The sequence below is a fragment of the Lithobates pipiens genome, unplaced genomic scaffold, assembly GCF_037356315.1.
Source record: "Lithobates pipiens isolate NorthernLeopardFrog02 unplaced genomic scaffold, aLitPip1_a1.2 Scaffold_8, whole genome shotgun sequence".
In the NCBI taxonomy this organism is placed as follows: Eukaryota; Metazoa; Chordata; class Amphibia; order Anura; family Ranidae; genus Lithobates; species Lithobates pipiens.
In genome coordinates, this window is record NW_027507903.1 from 215,835,173 (window position 1) to 215,854,104 (window position 18,932).

The 18,932-nt window shown below is 45.1% G+C and overlaps 1 protein-coding gene across 2 annotated transcripts in view; it reads left to right on the top strand.

Moving 5' to 3' along the window:
• Positions 1 to 8,527: 8,527 nt before the first annotated feature.
• Positions 8,528 to 18,932, top strand: part of DOCK4 (dedicator of cytokinesis 4) — a 490,280-nt gene continuing 479,875 nt past the window's right edge. For both annotated transcript variants that reach the window (XM_077469314.1, XM_077469315.1), the window contains exon 1: positions 8,528 to 9,021. In XM_077469314.1, coding sequence (XP_077325440.1) covers positions 8,985 to 9,021 — 37 coding nt within the window. In that variant the 5' untranslated portion in view covers positions 8,528 to 8,984. The remainder of the gene's footprint in view (positions 9,022 to 18,932) is intronic.

The window sequence follows — 18,932 nt, forward strand, 5'->3', positions numbered from 1 at the left end:
TGTTGGGCCAATAGGGAATTATGGCTATCACTTCTGCTGTCTCTGACCTGAGTCTCCTCAGGAACTGATGAATAATAGGAGTTGGGGGAAAGGCATAGGCCTTGTGGAACCACCATTTCTCTGTCAAGGCATCCACCCCGTAGGCTTGGGGATCCCTGTACCTTGAGTAATACTTCTCCAGTTTTTTGTTGCAAGGGGAGGCAAACAGGTCGACTTCTGGGGAAAGCCCCATTGTCAGGATCCAGTTGAACACTTCCTCGTGGAGAGACCACTCGTTGTTGTCCAGAAGTATCCGGGAAAGAAAGTCTGCCTGAACGTTCTGAATCCCTGGGACATAAGATGCTGTCAGATCCTTCAGGTTCCTCTGAGCCCAGGTCATGATCGGTTCCACCTCCTGGAGAAGGGATAGACTTCGGGTACCCCCTTGCCTTCTTATGTACGCCACTGCTGTGGTATTGTCTAGCCTGAGTGAGACCGAGGCTCCTGAAATCAGATGCCGAAAGGCTAGCAGAGCTTGAAAGGCTGCCCTTAACTCCAGGATGTTCGACACCGTCCCTCTGGAGGGGAGAATCCAGGTGCCCTGAGCCACTTCCGCCAGACAGTGGGCGCCCCAACCCCTGTTGCTGGCATCTGTTGTTATGGTGACCCATGAGATGGGGAGAATGGAATGGCAGTTGCAGAGATTTTCCCGTTGGAGCCACCACAGAAGGGAATTCCTCATGGATAAGGTGATCCGAATCAGCTGGGTTTTGCTGCCTGACCATTGATGAAGGAAACCCTTCTGAAAGGGCCTCATCCTCCACTGTGACCACCTCACCATCGGGATTGTCGCTACCATAGTGCCTATAATTTTCAGGCACTGGAGAGCCTGGAGATGAGAGGCAGAGAGGGCTGGACGGATTCTGTCCCTGACCACTGACAACTTCTCTTCTGGTAATGAGATGGTGCCTCTGACAGTGTTGAATAGGGCCCCTAAGAACACCAGCCGCTGAGATGGGACAAGCTGGCTCTTCTCCAAGTTCAAGATCCACCCGAATTCCTGTAGGGTGGAGATGACCTGCTTTCTGTGTACCAGAAGTTGATCCTTGTCTTGAGCCAACAGCAGAAGGTCGTCTAGGTAGTGATGTAGACGAATCCCTTTGGTTCTCAGAAGAGCTACCACTGCCAACAATACTTTTGAAAATACACGAGGAGAAGTTGATAGCCCGAAGGGAAGGCAAGTAAATTGAAAATGGCTTTCGCCCACGGAGAAGCGGAGATACTGCTGGTAATTTTCTGCAACTGGGACATGAAAATAGGCGTCCTTGAGGTCTATGGAGACCATCCAGTCCCTTGCTTGGACAGATTGTTGAATTGTGGATAAAGACTCCATCTTGAATTTTTCTTTTTGATAAAACTGTTCAAGTGGGTTCCCTCTCTCCCTTCAAATCACTTTTTGTAGATTTTTTAAAAGAGGATTGTCTTGATTTCCAGGACCTGGAAAATTCACGGCCTGGTCTGAACTGCGAGCTTCCCTGGCTCGTTCCTGGTACTGTCTCTTTGGAAAAGACCTTCTCTGGGCTTGCAAACGCCGGTCCTGGGGGAGGAACCCCGACTTCCCACCAGTGGCTCGGGTAATAGCCTCATCCAACTTTTTGCCGAAAAGAGAGGACCCTTCAAAGGGGATGCGGCACCATACTTGTTTTGAGGCTGGGTCTGCCAGCCAGGGGCGGAGCCAAAGAGCCCGTTTAGCCGTAACAGAAGAAGGCATCACCCGAGCCACCAGGCGTATGATGTCGATAGAGGCCTCCCCAAGAAAGGCGGAGGCCAGCCTAAGCTCTTGGATAGGCGAGCTCTTAGCTGTATCTTCAGAGATATTTCTAAGTGTCTCTTCTACACTATCTGTCCATATCTCCATTGCTTTGGACATAGCGGCCAGAGCTAGCGCTGGCTTACAGGCCATTCCTGCTGTGAGATACACTCTCTTCAAATCAGCATCAATTCGTCTGTCCAGAACGTCCTTAAAAGACACGGTATCCTCTAAGGGAAGAGTGACATGTTTCACCAGCCGCATGACTGCTGCGTCTACCAGTGGTGCTGACTCCAAATGCTTCACCTCTTCTTCATTGAAAGGATAGAGTTTCGAAACCTTTGATAGCATGGAATTTTTCTTCTCCACCTTGCCCCATTCATCTGTGATAATCTCACCTAGCTCAGAGATAAAAGGAAAATTAATCCGTTCCTTCTTTAATTGCTTAAAGAATTTTCTTTGTTTGGAAGGAGTAGCCACAGAATCTTCCCAGTTCAGTGTCTCTCTAACAGCTCTGACCAGAGGAGGCAGTAGAGCGAAATCAAAGCCCACACAGGGATCACTTTCATCAGAGTCACTGTCAGATATGGCAGCTGAGGGGTGGCTATGCGCAGAGGATTCCCAAGTATCCTGCAGCTGAGTCTCCCTTCCTGGAGAAAGTGGCGGCTCTGCCGGGGGAACATAGGACTGGCCCTCAATATTTCTGAGGGACTCCTTAACAACTTTTTCCACCAGGGTTTTAAGTTGTTGATCTGCGTCACCCCTTTCATTGGAAGCCTTGGCATAGCAAGGGTCGCATAAAGATTTTCCTGCCGGTACAAGAGCTCTGCACCCCCAACAGGCACTAGCTGAGTGACTAGATTGAGTCCTCGAGGAGTGCGATCTTTCTTCACTACGGTGTCCTGATCTTGAGGAGGAACCATAATGTTTAGATTTGGAAGAGGAGTGCCGGTGATGCGACTTGGAGGAGTCGCTCCCTCTATGAGAGCTGCGATGCTGTTCTGACCTGGAAGGGCTGAAAAAGGAACAAGACAAGAAACCACAAGAGACAAGACATCAGGACAGAGCTAACAGATAAATACCCCTCCCCCACCAGACCTTCAGGTGATCATTAGAAATACCTTTTATGAGAGGGCTGGCCACAAGCAGGCGGTAAGGAATCCATGTCCTCAGCGATATCCATACGCGCTGAAAAGATGACAAGGGATCAGTGCAAGGGACAGGGAAGGGATAGCCTCCCTATCCCAGAATGCCACTTACCAGTGGATGCAACACAGAGGCAGGGGGAAGTCACCGCAACAGCCCGCAAGCATTCCCAAAGCTTGCAGACAAATTCCACATTTAAATAGCCCGCCCCTGTGATGTCACCGTCGTGCCCGTGCGCATGCGCGAAACAGCGGCAATTTGCCGCTATCGCGCATGCGCAAAACCAAGCCTCGATCTCAACCGCGTTCGCGCATGCGCAGTAGGGCCGAAAACGCAAACCCGGAAATAGAACGGCGGCTGGAACGCGGAAGAACCAGCCGCCATGCCTGCACATACAAACAAACAGAAACAAACGAAGACAGATAATAAAATACAAAAACTGCTGCCATAAAGAACTTTTAGAACCTCTCACCACTCCCACCACGATCGATCACTCGGCCGAAGATAAGGTAAGATGACACCGGACTTTCCAGGGGGCAAAAAGGGTCACCTGCTAATAGCTGGCTATCCGACCAATGCGCAGCCTGCCTGCCAGTGGCCAGGACATGGGCTTCTTCACAGCGCCTCTTCCACTGCCCACTCCATACCCTGCTAATAGCTAGGGCTTAGCGGAGTAATGCGACTTTCCAGATCCAGAGTCGCAGACTGGCCGACCTCGATCGTGGGGATGATAGATCTTCAGGTAGGAAGACCACTTCTGGGTCCTTCGGAGGAGGACAAAAAAAGAACACGGCCAGGGGCAGGGAGCAAAGATTTATGGGAGTAGTGTCCTATGGGTAGTGGAGGCGGGACTTAACCCACACGTGGCTGCCATGGAGTCTGTCAGGAAATTATTATTTTTTCTGCTTTATTTTAACTTTTTTTTTTTTCCACTGTTCTTTTAAAAAAAAATGTTGTGTCAGTTTTATTCTTATTACAAGGAATAAGAAAAAGCATGACAGGTCCTCTTAAATATGAGATCTGGGGTCAGAGAGACCTCGGATCTCATATTTACACTAAAATGCAATTGAAAAAAAAATTGTCATTTGAAAAAAATAAATAAAATGTCCCTCTAAGAGCTATGGGCAATGACTTGGAGACGGGGGGGGGGGCGACGGCGGCACTGCTATCTTCCCCTCACTCGTCTCCATGTCAGGCCATGGACAGGTCCGGATCGTCGTCACGGACCTGGCTCCTAACTTTTTAAGCTGGCTCCTAGATTCCAAGCAAATTTGTCAACCCCTGTTTTAAAGGGACCGGATTGATGGTTTTGTTTGCGAGCACATATGATCTCCCTAAAAAGAGATCTTGTCAGCTGGTAAGCCTCACTGAATCTAGTGATGGAGGAATTCCTTTCTTTGGGTGCACTTGCTGCATACTTGGAGGGTGTTTTGTACGGAGTCACCTAAATGGACTGAAGCCTCATTTTCTTATCTCTCGCCCCTTTTTTTGGACTGTTCACGCTTTTAATTAGTTTATGTTTTATTTGTATTACTTGTGGTATATCAAATTTCTTTGCATGCAGCGTGGAAAAATTTAGCTATGGCGTTAATGATATCATTTTGCATTATATGATTTCTAGCGCAGCTTCCTTTTTTAATTTTTTTTATTATGGAGTCAGCAACAACTTCTGGACCGGAACCCAGAACCACGTGACTTTGGCAACTTAAGTACCCTTTCCCGGATTACGCAGTGAGATAAACACGCCCACTGATTGGCTCCGAGATAGAGATTAGTACCCAATGCGTCCCAACCAGACTGCGTTCTAAAGCCTCCCACAGGTGTAAAACCCCACCTATGACCAGGCAGAACTTCTATACAGCCCAGCCAAACTGATGCCAAAGTACAATTTAGCACAATTAACCCCAAAACTTACTACAGTTTTGGAAAAAAATCTATTTTAATACATAGCGTGCAATCATTAGGAGTACCGGCACTACACATAAATTTAGCAAATTAGCCCCAAAACCAAACTGCGGTCTCAGGAAGTTTAACTTTGAAAAACATATAGCGTATGCTCGCCAGGAGCCAGAGCTACGTATATATATATATATATATATATATATATATATATATATATATATATATATATATATATATATATGTAGCACTAACCCCCGAAGGAGCTGCTGGTTTGATTGGGCTTACCGTTACCTTCTTCTCCTGGATTTGTGTCCAGGGGTTTCCTGTGGTAAATACCCAGTAATTCTAGAGACTGACGACAGATCTGCATGAAGGGATTTTTATTGCAAAAACTTAGACATCGAACAGTCTCTTTAACCACTTAACAACCGGTCCATAGCCAAATGACGGCTACAGGGCGGTTGTGTAACTCTGAGAGGCCGTCATATGACGTCCTCCAAGAATTCCGCTCTCGCGCGCACTCGGGAGCATCCATGACCGCCGGAGTGATCACTTGTAAACAAACCAGCGTAATGTTATGACGCCGGTTCCTCCCTCCCCTCTCTGTACTGATCGGTACAGCGGAGGGGGAAGAGATCAGTGTCAGCAGCGCCGTAGGCTGCATCTGCAGTGCCCACATCGCTGCTCACCGAATTTAACCCCTCAATACCCTGCCAATACTCTGCAATACCCGCCAATACTCTGCAATACCAGCCAATACTCTGCCAAAACCCCTTAGGACCTGTCATGCCATATTCCTATTACAAGGGATGTTTACATGTGTTCAAACCACACATGTGAGGTATCGCTGCAAACATTAGAGCGAGAGCAATAATTCTAGCCCTAGACCTCCTCTGTAACTCAAAACATGTAACCAGTAAAAAAATTTAAAGCGTCGCCTATGGGGATTTTTAAGTAGCGATGTTTGGCGCCATTCCACAAGCGTGTGCAATTTTGAAGAGTGACATGTTAGGTATGTATTTACTCGGCGCAACTTCAGCTTTCACATTATGCAAAAATTGGGCTAACTTTACTGTTTTTTTAAGCACAAAACTGTTTTTTTCCCCAAAAAAAGCGTTCGAAAAATTGCTGCGCAAATGCCGTGCGAGATAAAAAGTTGCAACAACCACCATTGTATTTTCCAGGGTGTTTGCTAAAAAGAAATATATAATGTTTTGGGGTTCTATGTAATTTTCTAGCAAATAAATGATGATTTTTACATGTAGGAGAGAAATGTCAGAATTGTCCTGGGTGCTCCAGAACGCCTGATGGTGCTCCCTGCATGTTGGGCCTCTGTATGTGGCCACGCTGTGTAAAAGTCTCACACATGTGGTATTGCCATACTCGGGAGTAATAGCAGAATGTGTTTTGGGGTATAATTTGTGGTATGCATATGCTGTGTGTGAGAAATAAACTGATAATATGACAATTTTGTGAAAAAAAAAAGAAAAAAGTAAAAAAAAAAAATCTTGATTTTGCAAAGAATTGTGGAAAAAAATGACAACTTCAAAAACTCATCACGCCTCTTACTAAATACCTTGGAATGTGTTCTTTCCAAAAAGGGGTCATTTGGGGGGTATTTGTACTTTTCTGGCATGTTAGGGTCTCAAGAAATGAGATAGGCCGTCAGTACTTCAGGTGTGATCAATTTTCAGATATTGGCACCATAGCTTGTGGACTCTATAACTTTCACAAAGACCAAATAATATCCACCAATTTGTACTTATTTTTACCAAAGATATGTAGTGGTATAAATTTTGGCCAAAATGTATGAAGAAAAATTACTAATCTGCTAAATTTTATAACAGAAACGAAGAAAAATTCATTTTTTTACAGAATTTTCTGTCTTTTTTCTTTTATAGCACAAAAAATAAAAAACCCAGCGGTGATTAAATACCACCAAAAGAAAGCTCTATTTATGTGAAAAAAAGGACAAAAATTTCATATAGGTCCAGTGTTGCATGACTGAGTAATTGTCATTCAAAATGTGAGAGCACCGAAAGCTGAAAATCTGGTTATTAAGGGCGTTTAAGTGCCCAGTGGTCAAGTGGTTAAAATAGGATCAGAGGGTTAGGAAGGAAGTTCAGGTACTCTAAGGCCCCTTTCACACCACACCGCCCATAGCGTCGGCGGTAAAACGCTGCTATTTTTAGCTGCATTTTACCGCCGGATTTGCCGCGCATTTTGGCCACTAGCGGGGCGCTTTTACCCCCGCTAGCGGCCGAGAAAGGGTTAAAACCGCCAGCAATATGCTGCAATAGCGGCGTTTTGCAGGCGGTATGACAGCGCTGCCCCATTGATTTCAATGGGGAGCAGCGGTGGAGGAGCGGTAAACACACCGCTCCTTCACCGCTCCAAAGAAGCTGCTGGCAGGACTTTTCCCTGACGTCCTGCCAGCGCACCGCTGCAGTGTGAAAGCCCTCGGGCTTTCACACAACAGACAATGGTGCAGCTTTTTTAGGGTGGATTGCAGGCACTATTTCTAACGCTATAGCGCCTGCAAAATGCCCTGTTGTGAAAGGGGGTCTTAGTTTCAAAGTCAATAATGAAAGACTTGCGTACTTTGACTAGATCCAGAGAATAGCCATTCACAACTGGATGTTCACTCAGGTTGGATACTCCCTCTCTCAAAGGCCTAGCAGCCAACAAGGTGCCTTACTCAGGAACAAGTATCTGCCACAGACGTTATAGAACTTACAGGAATACGTCTCTGCCACAGACAGTGTTGTAGAACTTCAGGAATACTAAAACTTGTGTAACACTCATGTGATACCTTTCAGTCAGCTTGGTGATACCCACGAGACAGGATTCACTTCACTTCAGCCCCTCCAGGCTATTGCTAAGAAGCCAACCCGTACGTGCACCTTCTTCTGAAGAGTCCTCCCCTGGATAGCTGCGAAGTTACTGGGCCTCTCCATCTAGACGGCACCGGACCACCTTGGAATCCTTCTTTAGTTTCCTTGCCTCGGGCTAGCCAGCCCAGAGACAACAAGAGACAACAAGTCGGGTGGATATGCACCCCAGGCCTTAGCCTTCCTGGGGGCTTGTCAGGACGTACTTCTGGACCGGAACCCCGAACCACGTGACATCCGCAACTTAAGTACCCTCTCCCAGAAAGCACAGCAAGAGTGACACTCCCACTGGGCGGGCTCCGAGAGAGAGTAACCTTAAAGCACCCAACTGTGGTTCCATGCCTGCCAGAAAAGACAGTGCCCCTTGTGGCCAGGCTGAACATTTTGTAGTCCAGTCAGACTGATGCTGAGGTCCAAATTTGGAACAATTGTACCCAAACCAAACTACAGTTCATGTGTAACATTAACTTTCAAAAACACAGCTTGTGCTCTTCAGGAGCCGGCGCTATCTATATATATATATATATATATGTATGTATACATATACATATACATATACATATACATACATGAAGGGAGCAGCCTAGGAGGACTGAGATAATAATGCTTTATAGAAGGCGTGCTGCCAACCATGTAAAGGTTTATATACCATGACAAGCCGCTGTTAAATGAAAGGGTTAACAACAGTTGAACGGCTGGCGCTGAAGGGGTTAATAACAAAAAGGGGGGCGTTGCTGAAACGTGACGTGTCTCGCCTAGGTTGTCTCCTGCATCTACCTTGCAGCAAGAGCAGGAGGTCGGGAGCGCGCAGAGTGGAGAGGCGCGCCTGCGCAGTACGGGAAGCAGGGGGTCCTATACAGCGGCGTGCCCTGCAGCCCGTTCTTGTAGCGTTGCATTTCTCCTGGTTACCAGAACAATGAGCCCAGTGCCTGCGAGCCAGCCGGAGTCCTAGCTGCGTGCCTATGGCGCATGCTCGTGTTTGGGGCTACACGGGGCAAGCGGCACACTGACATACAGGGTGACGGGGCACACAAGTTGCACAGCATTGGTACACTCAGGGCACCGTGCCCGCGCCTGGCACCGCTCAGGACTGGAGGGAAGAGCCCGGCTCCGCTGACAGCAGCACACAGAGGGGGCTTGTACACAAAGACAGCACGGAGGAGGAGGAGGGAGGCAGTCCACACAGGAGCTCTGTCACCAGGAGGGATGTGTGTCTTCCCCTGATCCACAAACACGGCCATCACAACACTGGAGACATGTGGGTACCCACGGAGCACGAGAAGTACGGCGTGGGTGAGTGATCCCCATTCTACCTCCATCCATAAACTATCCTCCTCTATAGGGGGGGAATCCATCACATCACATCCCATAGACAGCCCAGTGCTGGAATCTGATGATGAGGGATCACCAGCATCAGCCATCCTTATGGCAACTTTCTTCTACAGATCAACAAAGAGCGATCCCCCTTTCTCCATAGACACCTTCATTTGGGGGACCCCTCCACTCACTATATAATATACTGCATCTGGGGGGCCCCTTCACTCACTAGCTATAATATACTGCATATAGGGGGACCCCTCCACTCGCTATAATATACTGCATATAGGGGGACCCCTCCACTCGCTATAATATACTGCATCTGGGGGACCCCTCCATTCACTATATAATATACTGCATCTGGGGGGCCCCTTCACTCACTAGCTATAATATACTGCATATAGGGGGATCCCTCCACTCACTATATAGTATACTGTATCTGGAGGACCCCTCCACTCACTATATAATATACTGCATCTGGGGGGCCCCTTCAACCACTCACTATAATATACTGCATATGGCGGGCCCCCCACTCACTATAATATACTGCATCTGGGGCACCCCTCCGCTCACTATAATATACTGTATCTGGGGGACCCCTCCACTCTCTATCTATAATATACTGCATATGGGGGGACCCCTCCACTCACTATAATATACTGCATCTGGGGGACCCCTTCACTCACTATTTATAATATACTGCATATGGGGGGACCCCTCCACTCAGTATAATATACTGCATCTGGGGGGCCCCTCCACTCACTATAATATACTGCATCTGGGGGTCCCCTCCACTCACATAACCCACTATCTATAATATACTGAATCTGGGGGGACCCCTCTGCTCACATACACCCACCATCTATAATATACTGCATCTGGGGGGACCCCTCCATTAACAATATACTGCATCTGGGGGGACCCCTCCACTCACTATAATATACTGCATCTGGGGGGACCCCTCCACTCACTATAATATACTGCATCTGGGGGGACCCCTCCGCTCACATACACCCACCATCTATAATATACTGCATCTGGGGGGACCCCTCCTCTCACATACACCCACCATCTATAATATACTCACTGTTCAGGCCAATGGCATTCTTTCTAGCCAGCTGCTGTCTAAAATGTAAACACATCCACTCCAACTTGTATCTGCTACATTGTTGGCTGCTGCTATTCTCATGATCTCATGGTGGCCATACACGGCGCTATAAACCGATCAGCCACCTCAATCGATCAAACCTAATTTGATTACTGTTTCATACTCCTGTACCTTGAGCCTCAATTAATTCGATTGATTTCATGCATAAGTCGATCGCACGGAAGCACAGGTCACCTTTTGTGCCCATGAGCAATCAGAAGTGGTGAACCACAGGAATTGCTTAGGGTGCAAAAAAAACACTATTGATCCTCCCCATTTTTTTTTTTTTTTTTTTGCCACAACCAATCATCATGGGTTAATCAAAGCTGTCACTATGGGGTTGATTTACTAAAACTGGAGAGTGAAAAATCTGCTGCATAGAAACCAACCAGCTCCCAGGTTTTATCCTTGAAGCTTAACTGAACAAGCTGAAGTTAGAAGCTGATTGGCTACCATGCACAGCTGTACCAGATTCTGCGCTCCCCAATCTTAGTAAATCAATCCCTATCTGTCACTCTTGTCTTGCTTGATTGATGTCTTATTCAATCGATTAGTCACACTGTGTATGGCCACCATAACACCCATCAAATCTGAAATGGGATTACTGATCTACTATTAATATTATTATACAGGATTTGTATAGCGCCAACAGTTTAGGCATCGCTTTACATATAAAGGGGGGCAGTACAATTCCAATACTGTTCAATACAGAAGGAATAGGAGGGCCCTGCTTGTATAACTGGTGTCTGTTCCAGTGTTGGCTAACAGTAAACACTTTATAGTATTAACCACAATTGAATTCTTTTATCCAGCTGCTGCCTACAAATTAAGGATACAATTTAAATGAACTTGTATTTATTATAGTGTTGGCTGACAGTACTAGATAAATAAATACTTTGTTACATTAAGTGCTATTGAAATCCAGCTGTTGTAAAAAAAAAACAATACAATGTAGTTGCTGATGTATTTGTATCTGTTGCAGCATACATAGCAGTAAATACAAAGGGGGTATTTCCAAAAAACTGGGGCAGCTGTGCATAGTAACCAACCAGCTTCTAGCTTTAGCTTGCTCAGTTAAGCTTTAAAAATGAACGCTAGGAGCTGATTGGCTGCTCCAGTCTTGGTAAATCCCTCCTTTTAGAAATAAGTGCAGTTGAGTTATTTTTATTCAGCTGCAACATTGCCATCAGATCAAATAAAGATATTGATTTTTTTTTTTTCTTGACACTTACAATCTGATTGGATGATCTAACCTCATTGTATAGCTGTTCTCACAATTATTATTATGATATTTTATTTTTTTATTTTTGCTTGCAACCGTTTTTTACTTTTTTTTTCTGCATGTGATTTATGAAAATTGTGCACATTTTATGAGCTTTGTTGTTTATATGCAGATTTTGATCATTTTATTAAGGAGTGCTTACTGTTAATGGATATTTGTTTTTGTTTCTCACCAACCCGATTGCTGGAGATCAAAATCACATTCTTACTGTTTTGTCTTTAAAATGTGGAAGACGCATATTTCTAGACCTCGTTTTGTGTTGATCCTCTGATGTATGGTTGGTGTTGGGAGATTTAGGTGACCAAGATCTGTCATGAATGCCCTGTCAGATTTTTTTTTTTATTTTTTCCTTCTCTGAGGCCTCCTAAGGCCGGTTTGTTTTCATCTTTGAAATGGTGTTGTGATAAAAACCCAGTTGATCCCGGGCGTTTTGAGCTGTTTACAATGGCCGGCCGGTGAATGGTCACAGTCTGGGAGTTTCTTTGCATTGTTTCAGTGTTTCTCTTTTGTTACTGCTTTTGTTTGTTTGTGCTGAGGGAAGTGTTGTGATTGTTGACATGATGTGAGGTCTGTTCTGTGGGATGTTATTTACCAAGTCCCGCCTATCTCTCCCAGTAAATGGACCCCTCGGAGAAACCATCACAAGCATCCTTTGTACTTGGTGGCACATATGATGGCAATATATTGCTGCTTTGCTTTAGCAGGGGGAAACAATGGCTGGAGATCATTCTGCCAGTCCATGGCCCATTAATTATTGCGGCACCAAAGAGGTTAACCTCGTCACCAGATAATATACCAAAAATCTTCAATATCCAGCGCTCATTTCCTATAGAGTCACTGCCATCTGCCCCGGTTTCTTTCCGTTTTACAGTCTTTTAGATCATTGACAGACCATTTGCTTAACAATGACCCATAAATAACATTATCCCTTTTATTTGGAGCTCTTGATGTGGGAGCAAGTTCCTTTTTTTTCCTGTTTGCAAGCTCTCTCTCTATCTAATAAAAAAAAAAAAAAAAAAAAAAAATAAAAAAAAAAAAATATATATATATATATATATATATATATATATATATATATATATATATATATAATTACACATACACCTCCCTTTTTTATTTATTTTTTACAAGAACATTTTTTTTATTTTTATTTTTTGTATAAAAATATTCATTAAAAACGTAATGGTATTTACACAATTTGTGGTTAAGCTTGCTTTAGTGAAAGTAAGCACGCAATGCATACAGTATGGGCCAACCCGCTGTTCTATCTAATCGTCTGTATAACAAGGTAGGATACTTTTTGGCATTTTTGTGTTAAAAAAAACAAAACAATAAGGTCTGATATATTTGTTGGTTGTGGTTTTGGTACTGAAGTATAATATTGCTCACATATGGCGTTATGGAACCTATTCTCTGATACAATTTCTGTAAACATTAGTTTGGTCTGTATGTCATTTCATGTTTTTAGGTATTTAACAGCTTGTATGTGTTCTTTAATTCTGTAAAAGTTTTAGATATGAGTATCGAGGCAGCCAATTGGTTTTATGTAAGTTCCCCTGTACATGGAATGAGAGAACTTGTGAAAGCTGTAGCTGGCCAGAATGTTGCAATTTTGCCTCCCGAGCACTGACCATGTCACAAAAGGTTGGCAGCCCTGAAATGATTGTGTATTTTGAGGCTAGAGGTTGTCGTATCCATGGAAGAGTCATCTGTGTAGTTTTTTTCTTGTAGGAAGTGGTGGCAGTGGGCTGACTCGGCAGGCTAACCTAAAAAAAAAAAATACTAAAGAGCTCAGGGGGACCCCCCCCCCTCCCCCACCAGAACACACCGGTCAGCGTTCTCGGCAATTGGCTGAAAGTGTAGGTGAAGACGCCGATCATCCTCTTTGGTCCTGCCCCTTTGACAGAAGCTGGCTCGGCTGCCATTCACATGGGCCAAATGTCGGCCGGTTTCTGTTGAACCAGCTGATGCCACCTGATATACTTGGTTTGTCCAATATTTCTAAAATTAACCACCTTCCACCTGGCTTATAGCAGACTGACGGCCGGGAAGTGGTTCAGTTATCCTGACTGGGTGTCATATGACGTCCAGCAGGATAAGCCGTGATTGTGCGCCCAGTTTGACACACAGCATCTCCGATCTAGGTAAAGAGCCTCTGCTGTGTATTGGCTTTTTCTCTGCATGAGCTGACAGACGGACAGACACGAGTAGAGGAGAGACGATCGGCTGCTCACCTGATGGGGGGGGGGGGGCTGCACTGATTATACCCCCCCGATCATGTCCACCCATGGCCACCAGGAGAGTCCACCAGGGATGGCACTCTGTGCTCATTAGTGATGCCTGCCAGTGCCTCTGATCAGTGCTGCCTCATCAGTTCCCATCACTGCAGCCTCATCAGTGCCCATCAATGAAGGAGAAAACATACTTATTTACAAGGTTTTGTAACGAAAATAATGAAGAAAACATTTTTTTTTTTACACTTTTTTTTTTTCATTTTATTTGTAGCACAAAAAAAAACCCCATAGGTGCTCAAATGGCACCAAAAGAAAGCTCTATTTGTGGGAAAAGAATGATAAAAATTTAGTTTGGTTGCAGCATCACATGACCGTGAAATTGTCATTCAAAATGTGAGAGTGCTGAAAATTGGCCTGTATTGTTTTTTTTTTTTTTTTTTTCTAAAAAGAAACGTCTTAAAAAGGCTGTTATTGCTGCCCTATTGCCTGGCTGTCTCTCGCTTCAGTACTTTGAGTTACTGACCTGGAACAAGCATGCAAATTAGAGAAGTCTAAAAATCCTGATCTGCATGCTGCTTCTACTTCAATACCTCAGAAAATATTAAAGCCCCTGAATCGCATCTCAGGGAGCTCAATATACAGGGATATGGGAAGTACTGTTGACATAAACACACACTCACCCACACAGGTTGTACTAGATGGACTAATGTTTTTATTCTGCCTTACCAACTATGTAACAAAGTATGTAATTGGTACACTGGCCTGGCTATTGGTATTTTTTTTTAGGGTGCTTTATGCTCAGTAACGACCCGTGCATTGTGGGCACATGGGTGCTGCACCCCCATTCATGTGCCCAGCCCCTTTCAGGACACCGGACGCATGGATTCCTATGGTGGGAATGGGAGGGGGGTGGTACATTTTGAAGCTCCTGATTAGAGTCAGAGGCTCTAATAGGCTTCAAAATAGGGTGGGCTCGGGGCGCAGAGAGTGTGCCCTAATCCCATCCAATTGTGTGACGATAGCGAATACATTTTCTCTATTTTCACACTAACCTTCCTCACCGCCAATTAGGAGGGCACCACCCTATGGGATGCCTGGCTCTTAGGAAATGAAGTGAAGGACACACACTGCAGTGGAGGTTTCTGCTGTTATCGTCCACTGTCTTTTAGAGGAGCTGCTGCTTGCCTACGGTAAGTGCCAGGGCCGACGGGGGACAGGACTGCTGCCAGAGCCACAAGCCCTGCCAGTGGCTGCACATGATGGGCACAAGTGGCTGCACATGATGGGCACAGTGGCTTTATTTGCTGGACACAGTGGCTGCAATTGATGTGGTTTTTATTTTTTAAAGTATTTTTCAGAATTTTTCGGTTTGTTTGCTCCTCTCCAAAAATTTTGAGCACCAGCCTCCACTGCTTATGCTTTTCTTCCGGCTTCAAGACTTTCACTGTTGACCTAGAACAGAAGCTGGCCACGGACTATTGAATTGGAAGAATTGGGAGAATGCAGTGGCTTTGTGGAAGTGATTCCCCCATCAACACTGACTGTCCCGTGCTTGCAGGAAAGAAAATCACATCTACATCTGGCTATAGAGTACATGTAGCAGTAAGGGTCAAGCCACACCTTTTATGTGCATTCATTGGTTGAGACAGGCCATTTATTCCTTAAGGGCACGTTTTTGCAGCGCTTTTCGCCCGCTAGTGGGACGATTTTAACCCTGCTAACGGCTGAAAATGGGTTAAAAATGTGGCTGCAGCGGCGCTGTGCCAGTGCTTTGGCAGTGCTGTCCATTGATTTCAGTGGGCATGGGCGCTTTAGGAGCAGTGTATTTACCGATCCTTCTGCTCTTCAAAGATGCATGCAGGACTTTTTTCAGTGTCCTGCCAGCGCACCGCTCCAGTGTGAAAGGCTTTCACCGTGGAGTGAAAGGACAGGCACTTTACAAGGGCTATTTTTAGCCATATAGTGCCTCAGTGTGAAAGGGGTCTAAACATAATACTGCTGATGTGCAAACTTGATTCAGGTCACAGAAATGACCGATGCTATTGGATCAGTTTGACAAAATCCAGCTGAACAGGCCTCTAAAAGCTAGGCTTTATTTTTTGTTTTTCTCTTTTAAAGCGGGAGTCCGCCGGAAGTTCCGCGTTTTTTTTTTTTTTTTTTTTTTTTAAAAGCCAGCAGCTACAAATACAGCAGCTGCTGACTTTTAAAATAAGGACACTTACCTGCCCAGCGCGCCCGCGATGTCGGCACCCGAAGCCGATCTCTCGATTGTCTCTCGGGTGCTGCTGCCGCCATCTTGGGTATGGGAATCGGGAAGTGGAGCCTTTCGACTTAATTTCCCGGTTCCCTATTGTGCATGCGCGAGTCGCGCTGCGGAATAAGGATGGACCCGCTGCCTCTGGGATCTGTGTGTTTCCCAGCAGGCAGCGGGGGACTTTCGGATCTACGCCCCTTTCCGCAGAGAGCTATCCCAGAAGTGGGTGCAGATACCTGTACTGTACAGGTACCTGCACCCCCCTCCCCCCTGAAAGGTGCCAATTGTGGCGCCGGAGAGGGGGAGGATTCCAATGAGCGGAAGGTCCACTTTAGGGTGGACCTCCGCTTTAACTCTTTATTCTTACCCACTCATGTTGAGGCACATCCTTCATGGTTATGAAGCCCCCTCAGGGTCATGTTATTAGCCCTCTTATAGTTTGGTTTATCATGTGCATGACTTTCTATTTGATACAGATCACTGAAGATAGTAATTAGACTCCTTTCACACTAAGGGCGTTTTGAAGCATTTTAGCTCTAAAAATAGCACCTGAAAACTGCCTCTCATTCCTCCCCAGTGTGAAAGCCAAGTGCTTTCACACTGGGGCGGCGCGCTTGCGGGACAGTAAAAGAGTCCTGCAAGCAGCATCTTTGGGACAGTTTTGGAGCACTGTATACAGCACTCCTACACTGCCCCTGTCCTTTTGGAATGAATGGGCAGCACTTCCGAAGTGCTAGAAAAGCAATTTGGAAGCGTCGCAACATGTGCGGTTTTTAACCCTTTGTTTGGTAAAGTGGTCTTAAAACGAGCAATGCTTTACTGCCAACATGACCGTGACTGCAGTGCGAAAGCCTTGGCTTTATAGCTTAGCTTTGGGAAAACAAAGTCTTCGTTACAGTGGGGCAGAACCTGTCCTGCATGGATTAACTGCTTGGTCATGCCAAGGATACTGGGTAGATCAGTTTTAATCTAGCCATACATGGATATAAATTTGACCAGTTCTGCCGGGACTCTGCTGAATTTTTGATCCATGTATCGGCACTGTGGTTCTACAGAAGTTGATTTACTAATGTACAACCACTCTACCAGATTTTGCACACTTAATCATCGCTGCAGGCCATAGACCACACTGCTTATCAGTGTATTTTGATAGTGTGGGGGGTCTCCCAGCTATCAGAATACAATGCCTCCTCAAGGAGGATTCTCCCATCCACATGGAATGTGCAGATGGGAGAATCCGGTCAGGATTTTTTATTTATTTTTTTGTTTAACCCACTGGTTGAATGAAAAAATAAATAAATAAATAAACGGATTCCCCTATGGACTGCCTTGTTTGTTTACTCCTCTTCTCTCTGTTCTGGTAGACCAGTCCCCATAATCTCTTCTTCTCCATGCTCCAGTGGTCTAAGGTCCTGTGACGTCATTAACGATGACCATAGCCTGGCATTGGATAGGAGGATGCTGAGGGACAGACTACTGCCAGAATGGAGGGGAGCACCATGTTCCAGTGTGGCAGAAGATCTGGCAAGTAAGTGCTTTTAATGTGTCCTAGAGAAAAAGATTTAACCTTTTTGAAGTGGGAGTTCAGTCCCACCACAAGGGAAGACTTTGTTTTCCTAGAGTTCAGCTGGTGCGCATGTGAAACATTATGAATTCACAGCTTTAGGGGTCCGCATGAGATGCTACAGAAATCTCTTTACTTTGGTTTTTTTTTTTATTTGATTCGGACACTGTTGTATTTGGCAATAATGTGACTGTCTGATTATTTAATTGCTATTTTATGCAAGTATTGTCTTGAAAGCAACAGATTCTATAGCTTCAGTGTTTGAATCTGAAGTCATCACCGGGAGCTGTCTTTGGTGCTGCTTTCTGCATACAACAACATTTTGATGCTGCTTTCAATATACAGCTATATTTTTTCTGCACCGTTTTTTACTCCTAATCTGAGCTGTTGTAAATAAGTGTTGGTTTTATACATGTTATTTAAAGGCATTCAACTTTTACTGAGCGCCTGATATCGACAATGCTGTTCAGATGTATCCACTTAGGACCCTGCAGGCATCTTTTAGATGCCAGGGTGATGTGCTTCAGTAATGCCATAAAACTGTTATAGAAGTATGGGCCCAGCTGCAGTTTTTTAGCTCGAAAAGATTACTTTTATCTGTGTATACTTTCCTGTTTTGTCTACAGCAGTGGTGTCCTCAAATACCCCCAACAGGCCATGTTTAGGAAATTTCTCTTAGATAAAATAGCTCTCCGAAATACAGAGCCATGGATTCTGATTTAAAGCACCTATGCATGATAAAGGAAAACTTGCAAACATGGCCTGTTGGGGGTACTTGAGGACCACTGGTCTACAGTACATAGGTTTAAAATCAATGTAAACATCCATGCCAAGAAGAAGGTAGATAGGTGCAGCAGGTGTAAACGAAACAGAGCGGAGTTCCACCCTGTAATTTTAAGTTTGGCCCCCAGTGTTGCTGATCTCAGTGCCATACGTTTTTGAAGTGTGTGTGTGTGTGTGTTTTTGTTTGTGTGTTTTTTTTTTTTTTTTTTAAGCATCTCGCCCTTTCCAAGTCACTTAAAGCTCCGTGGCAAAGTACATAATTTCTGGCTGCCCATTGGCCTCTAGGATATGTGTCATCAATCCTAGGAGTCAGTGGGCAAGCTGCAGTACACCGAGCATGCCGCGCTTTGTTCACACTGCGCAAGCGCTAGAGATCATGAGGCTCATGCTGTGTAGTCAGCTGCACCATTTCCCAGAAGAAACTCTGAGCGGGCTTCAGATGCCCCCTAAGGATGTAAGCTTACTGGATCCAGGGGGTACAGTGAGTACAAATTAAAAAAGAAACTTGTGTTCATATGCAACATATACTGATTTAGGTTGCATAAGCTGCAACTGTCACAGGGGTGAAAAAAAAAGGCTGGAGCTCCACTTTAAGTGCCATCAAATTAAAACAGAATAAACAG